Raw genomic sequence first — 7,089 nt, forward strand, 5'->3', positions numbered from 1 at the left:
ATTAGCACCAGTCCACCGAATATGCCGGCAAATTATTTTGAGGGCCGGTAATGTTGCCAAAACACCGGCCCTCCGAGCTGGTGGTTTCAACCGTGTTAGCGAGTACCTACATGTTTATTTATAGCATTAATGAGCAAATAGCCTACAATACTGTTTTACCTGAAGGATATCACGCCATACTTTATCAACATTTTACAAATTTGAAATCGAGAATGCAAGCGTGAAACATGACACTGACAAAAACACTTTATTCACGATCTGCATTATAGTCTGTTCAACAGCTACTATGCGATGCCACACACTACAACATTTTTCGGACAAGCAAGAATTAGTGAAACAGTCTTATCTTTATTTTTGAAACACAAAATTTGTGAGGGCTGGTAAATTATGGTGAGGGCTGGTAAAAAGTTGCTGTTACCAGCCATCTGGGCCGGTGTAAAAAAAATCTGAATTTCATGCCCTGCAAAACCATCTAGAAGAAAGATAAATTGATAAGAGAAAATAACTGATCAAATTTGCAACTATTTATATGCCTAGTCTCACACAACAGTTACAAAGTAAAATAAGTGATTACAGTGAACCACATTTCGCAGGCAATAACAAAAGTGTACAATAAACCATGTTTAGATTACCAAAATTACATGGGCCTCATAGAAGATACTTAGTGGCCAACAGCAGAATGTAATGCTATGCGTCACGTTTGACACCTGCCAGGGTTAGTCTCAGTTGAGGAGAAGTAGGTGTGCCTCATGCCAGGCTCTAACTAAAGTAGAAGCAGGCCTCTTGCCTGCTGCTGATGCTATCAAGCATTCACTGGCCTATTTCAATACATAGTAGCTGGGCAATGTAATTTGACAAACGGGGTGCTACCATTGTGTTCCGAGACAGACTGATGCCAATCTATAGTTGGGCAATGTTGCACACGAGGCCAGGGGCAGATTGGAAACCATGTTCTGTTCTTGGGCATTCAAAAACATGCACAAAACTAGACAGAGGGCACTCAAAGAGAGTGCATACCTCCGCGAGCGTGTAACATGTATACATGTGTATAACAGCTGGCTCGCTGCTGCTACTGCTGCCTGGACGTTCTAAGGCGAGCTGCTGCTGCCTGGACGTTCTAAGGCGAGCTGCTGCTGCCTGGACGTTCTAAGGCGAGCTGCTGCTGCCTGGACGTTCTAAGGCCAGCTGGTGCTGAATCGATCGCGCCAACGCTACAGCGTATAACAGCTGCCTCGCTGCTGGCTACACACACACGAACACACACACGAACATCACACGAGAGGGGTCACATTACCTCCCTGCAACTCCGTTGCGGAGGTAATCAGCACAGTAACAGTGTAAATAACTAATGTTACAATAGTTCCCACCATTCATGGTTTGTAATGATTCTCTAATTAAATTGTAAGATCAGAGTTTTGTGAGTGGGTAAGAGAATACCTCAAGATGACTGTGCTGATATTAAATGTCGTTTTTTAGGCAACCAAACAAGATTTCTGTTGCCTGGACAAGAAGAAGCAGAAGAAAGTCATCTGAGGTTTGATAGTTTCTCATGTCTCAATTTTGTACCCATTTAGGGTGTAAATACCTATTCTATTTCCACCGTTTAAAAACTTAATCGTGTGCATGCATTTTTTAGTTCTAGCATAAAAGATATAGAGTTGTGAATAAGTAATAGTACTTTCAGTTGATCATGTATTTGTGCTACATGTTATGTAATTTGAACTTCTGTAGATTATGGTTCTATATTAGACGTTACAGTGCAGCAAAAGTGGCATATTCCTGAAAATTGTCAATTAATAAAGAGTAGAATGTGTACATGTATTTAAAAAAATGAACATTTAAAAAAAATACGAAGACAGCAATGGTATTGTAAAAATGTTTCAATGTAGCCTGAATGCATTAATAAGTTAATTTAGTTTTTTTATTACATATAAATTTTACATGTTACCTATGTTTACACATTTCCTTGCTGTCAGTTTGTAGCAAGTTAAGGTCAGAGCAAGAGGTTTTATACAGTAGGGTTAATATTATCTGTCACCGTGCTTGTAGATTCGCAAATGGGAGCCGACAATCAAAAATCCATACAGGGGTGTGGTTGTCTGGCCTGTCCCCGAGAACATGGAGATCACTGTGACATTGTTCAGCGACCCACGAACGAATGACTTTGAAGATAAAGAATGGCTTTTTTTCGTTGAGGATGTAAGTACTCACTCTGCCAGTGGGTGTTAGCAAGACCCCTGCTATTGTTAATGATGTCAGTCAGTTTCAGGAGGTTTCTAGCTGGAGTTGGAATCGAAAAGTGGTCATTGTTTATTGCAGTTTACACAATGCAGTCCTAAACATTGATTTCAAAATGCTGTATGAAGTATAGGACGATGTCTTCGTTATTTAGTGATAGTTGGAGACCATTTACAATATATCTCAAGACCATTGTTATAAACCCGCGCTCCATGTGAATAGGTGGGTAGCAATGGCAAGCGGCGCCAGCTGGCGTCATGCTGTGTCAACATGAAGAAGTATGCAAGCATGGTTCCGAGCCAGAATGATGTGCAGCTCGTCTTCAAGCCACTCAGTAAGAAGGTGGTCTCCTGCAAGCTGCAGCTCACCATATCGTGCGTGTTCCTTAGGGAAGGCAAAGCAACGTATGTATTATTTCAAATTGTATGATGTATCATATTATGTATCGTATTATGTATCGTTCTGCAACTTCTTTAGATAGCAGGTGTCCCATGAATAGTTCAATCTACAGAACAGTTACAGTTTTTAAATCTGTGCCTTGTCATCTTCGTTTTTTTTCCATTTTGACTTTTTTATAAGAGTAAAGTAAATACGATTATTATTAGGTAACGCTGCAAGGGTTCATTTGCATACATACATTATATATGATATTGTGTACATATCTGTACAGTGCATAGATATGTTCATGGTAATGTCTAGTGCAAGTTAGAGTTAGTAAGGCCATTGCTTGTTACGCATACTAGAGTAGCAGTGGGAAAAAACCACTTGCTCTTTACCCATGAAGTTTAAGCTCTCATTTTGTTACCTTCATGACTAGATAACACATTTGTGTAGTTATCCCCGGGGTTATGGAAAAGAAGTATCATTGAAAAGTGCATGTACAGTTTCTGTCTGGGTGAATTTTCACAACCTGAGTGTCTCTGACACAGGTATTACTGTATACAGTTTTAAATTAACACAGTAGTATAAAAACCAATCAATGATGTAGATAGGTCCCCTGTGACTAGTGGTTTTATTATATAATTTGACTAAATACTAAAAATTCTTAAAAAGAGAAACTGGTTCAAAGTGCAGCATTAGGTATTTATTCCAGCAACTGGGTTATATTTTAATCCTGCTCAAATTTAATCTGACTCTAAAACTATCGATCCTTCTTTCACACTTTGTCCAAGCATGTTGTATTTTTCCATAACAGGGATGAGGACATGCAAAGCATAGCTAGTCTAATGAGCATCAACAGGGATAATGATATCGGTAACCTTGACGATTTCGATGAGTCAGCTGAGCAGGCAGACATCTCGGACGTCAAGGATGCTGACACTTCTGCCAAGATTAGTGAGATTGCATCGAAGTTTGGCATGTGGGCGGCAGGCGAAGGTACGGTGGATGAGATGTCGTCATCTATTATCAACGAAGAGGAGGAATCTGCAGGGGAGGAGACACCGGAGGTAAAGCAGGAGGTGGATGTACTGCCTCTGCAGCCAATGCCACAGACACACAAGCCCGTTTCATCTCGAGAAGGTGTGCTATGGTTCTGCATTTAGCTGCTGATAATGTCACTGTGTGTAAATCAAGTTTAAAGTTGAAAGCATTTTATTTGTATTTAAAGGCGAATTTCGCTTTACTCCGTTGATCGACATGTTACATGTATCCGCTATGTGTATGTAACTTGTATCCTGTGTTCCCCCGGTTGGCCAAAATCAAGGTGCGACTTGCAAAAACTCAGAGGTTTTCATACAGTGCTGAGCGAGTTCTAACTGAGTAGTTTTTTTAATGTAAAGGGTTGGAAAACATTGTCAAGATGGGTCTGTAATCAGTATGGTAGCGCCTCCTTATCCTACTGTGCATTGATCACTGCCAACATGCACTTGCTAATGCAGTCCCACTCAAATGCATAAATCTGCATTCTTTGAAGAATGCCCCTTGTCACGAGGTCAGTGCAGTTTAATATAACATTTGATGACGTACTACTACCAAATATCCTCTAAAAATCTAGTATCTTCTACCTTAGTACCTATGTAAAAATGTACAAATATATGAAGGGAGAGGGAGGAGTAGGGAATGGGTCCATTCCCAGTTCCCCAAGTCAAAAATATGTGATTTTACAATTACCAATTAAATAAAATTGAAGTGACTGTTATTCCCGATTCACGAAAAATTGATCTGGTATTTCCTGATTATTGAAAATACCCCTTCCCTCTCAAATATCACACAGCTAGCATTATGGGTCTTAGTGATGTTACTTTATTAAGATGCACACTCAATGTAATTTTTCTGGGCCATAGGAGATTGTTGGTCCTAGAAAAACTAGATCCGTGTATGCATAATAATAACATGCTTGGCTATGTGTGTATGTCTTTTGCAGCACAACCAATTTTTGACCTGTGCAGACCTCGGCTTTCTTCCGAACATGAGCCAGACAATGTGTCACCAGAGTCTGATAGCAACAAAGAGTCCGAGGACATAACCCAGATGTTTGAAAGTTGTAAAAAGAGAAGTGATGATAAAGAGAAGAAATCTGCAGATAAATCAAACAGGTAATTAATATATTACACTTGGTGATAGAGGGGTAATCGCTCAGGATTCGGAGGATAGATCCTTGAAAAGTTAACCATGAATTGAAATTCCACGAATAAGAATAATCTTATCCCATCGACTACCATTATATATTTTTATGAGATATGTTTCTTCACAAAATTATTCGCATAAGAGAAGTAAACACATTTATGAATGAAATATATATTTTTAGTAATGGATTCATCATTTTAACATGAGTACATTAACAGCACTAAGACATGCCGAAACAAAGCAAAGTCTTAGTTTGTCTATAATTTATTATATATGTAACTTAACCAACTTGAACTAAAAAGTTACCTTAAATATTCAACTAGTCTTTTCCCTAATTGTTTTTCCCAAACGTAATTGCAATCTAGAGATATAGTCTGAAAACTAGGACAAGATTTGCAATAATTCTCCCTGTTTGTACACCAACAAAATTAATTATCAAATCATACCTTATATACCACACCTTATCACAATTGATGATCGGTATTGCTCTAACGAAGTTTTCATAGTGACATGCTGTTGTCAGTGTAGTAATTTAGTAAGCAACGGTTTTAGTCGACAGGTAGTCATAGCAACATTTGTACATGCGAATATGTCCAACCTATCATGCGTATTATTTAGCCAGCTAAAGCTAACTCAAAAACACATTACACTTCATCAGGGATAGAAAAACAACATTTGCATTTCACTATTTTCGTTTATGTAAGTAGCATTTTTCAAGTTACGTGATATGGTTACATTCAATCGTAGTATTTGTACAGTGACTTCTAGACTTACTCACAGACTACTTCTAGACCTGGCCTGCAGCTAGTGGAGTGAATCTAACACACTCCCAACTGTGCTACTAAACCGGGGTGGGAGGGGGCGTTTAACTGCATATCAACAGCTGGTTGACTGGTGGCATGCAGGTCTGTGATAACGACTGTATGTGTGCATATCCTGTAATTATATGAACAAGTTAGTGAACATGTTTATGTGTGTGTTGCATATATCTTGTTTTAAAATATACGTGATGAATAATTTTCACCACAGCCCTGATTCCAAAACGAGTTCCATCTTGGGAAGTCCGCACAAAAGATCTGATCCTGCCCTGTTACAGCCATTGAATCTAGTCACTGATGTCGGCGAAGAGCCAGTGGTAAGTTTTAGATAGAACATGGGACCTGTTTCTAGCCCCTACTTAGCTAGCCCCTAACATAGCTTTTAAGAAATTGTCATGTCATTTGACTAAAAAAAAACGTACTGGTATATATATACATATATATATATATATATATATATATATATATATATATATATATACAAGGAGTAGATAATAGGAGAAAGATATGACAGGGCTGGCCTTTTAACAGGCGTTTTGCTTACGTTGTTCAATCTTGTAAAATACTTCTATCATATGTGAATAAATATATCAAACTTTACCTTGTTGCGCTATTGATTTCTCCCTTAATCTAGGAATAATATGTCCGATTGAATTAATGCATATGTTTGCGAATGCTAGAGTAAGCTGGTCACCCTTGTGTAGTTAATAAGTAATTACGCTTATAGCCCATAAGACCGCATTATTATTGTCGCATATCACTGCTGGTTGTTACTAAGGAAATGTCTCATGGAAATCCGCATCCAAGAAATCGGTTGACTGAGTTGTTTACTAGTTTCAAAACCGCTGCGGGTCTCGGCGACGCGGGTGGGATACAGAATGTATAGTGCATCGCGGACATTTTCGCACGCCATACGCTCGGCCGTACGGCAATATGCAGTCATTCAGTGATTTCGTTGAAGCACGGACCTTGGCTCGGTGATAAGGAACCTTTTTGTTAGGGCTGTCCCCTGTGCGTCCCGTGATTTAGTACGTGTCGTCTTTACCGCCATTTCCTATGTTTTAGTCCGTGGCCGTGGTTACAATAGGCTGACACCAGCGGGGCCTATTTCATCTGGCGTCTCGAGAGAGACATACGTGGGCTGCATATATCGTTTACGTCATCTCGGTTACCCTATCGCTTAATTGATGTCCTGCTCTGACTATGTTTAACGCTAACGGCTTCGACACTAATGTGTGGCCCGGGGCCACCACACTGATGTCGGGGCCATCCAAAATTTCAAAAAGATTAAAAATTTGGGGGTCCGATTCGGCGGGGATGGGCCATCTAAAATTTCAAAGTGTCTATGGAATAAATATCAATTGGTTATGACGTGCTAATCGCTCATGAAATGTAATATTAGAGCAGCGATACCGTTCGGCGGGGATGCGAGCCGGTTGGATCAAGGAGCACAAATCAGCAGACA

The 7,089-nt window shown here is 39.6% G+C and overlaps 1 protein-coding gene across 4 annotated transcripts in view; it reads left to right on the top strand.

The window, feature by feature from the left end:
- Positions 1-1,476: 1,476 nt before the first annotated feature.
- LOC106806851 (EH domain-binding protein 1-like) overlaps positions 1,477-7,089 on the top strand; it is a gene marked incomplete at its 5' end in the record, with an annotated part of 133,775 nt that continues 128,162 nt past the window's right edge. For all 4 annotated transcript variants that reach the window (XM_014808981.1, XM_014808983.1, XM_014808982.1 and 1 more), the window contains 6 exon segments: positions 1,477-1,534; positions 2,050-2,199; positions 2,461-2,642; positions 3,434-3,759; positions 4,604-4,775; positions 5,836-5,941. In XM_014808981.1, the coding sequence (XP_014664467.1) occupies positions 1,477-1,534; positions 2,050-2,199; positions 2,461-2,642; positions 3,434-3,759; positions 4,604-4,775; positions 5,836-5,941 (994 nt within the window).

Source organism: Priapulus caudatus, unplaced genomic scaffold, assembly GCF_000485595.1.
Source record: "Priapulus caudatus unplaced genomic scaffold, Priapulus_caudatus-5.0.1 Scaffold182, whole genome shotgun sequence".
In the NCBI taxonomy this organism is placed as follows: Eukaryota; Metazoa; Priapulida; class Priapulimorpha; order Priapulimorphida; family Priapulidae; genus Priapulus; species Priapulus caudatus.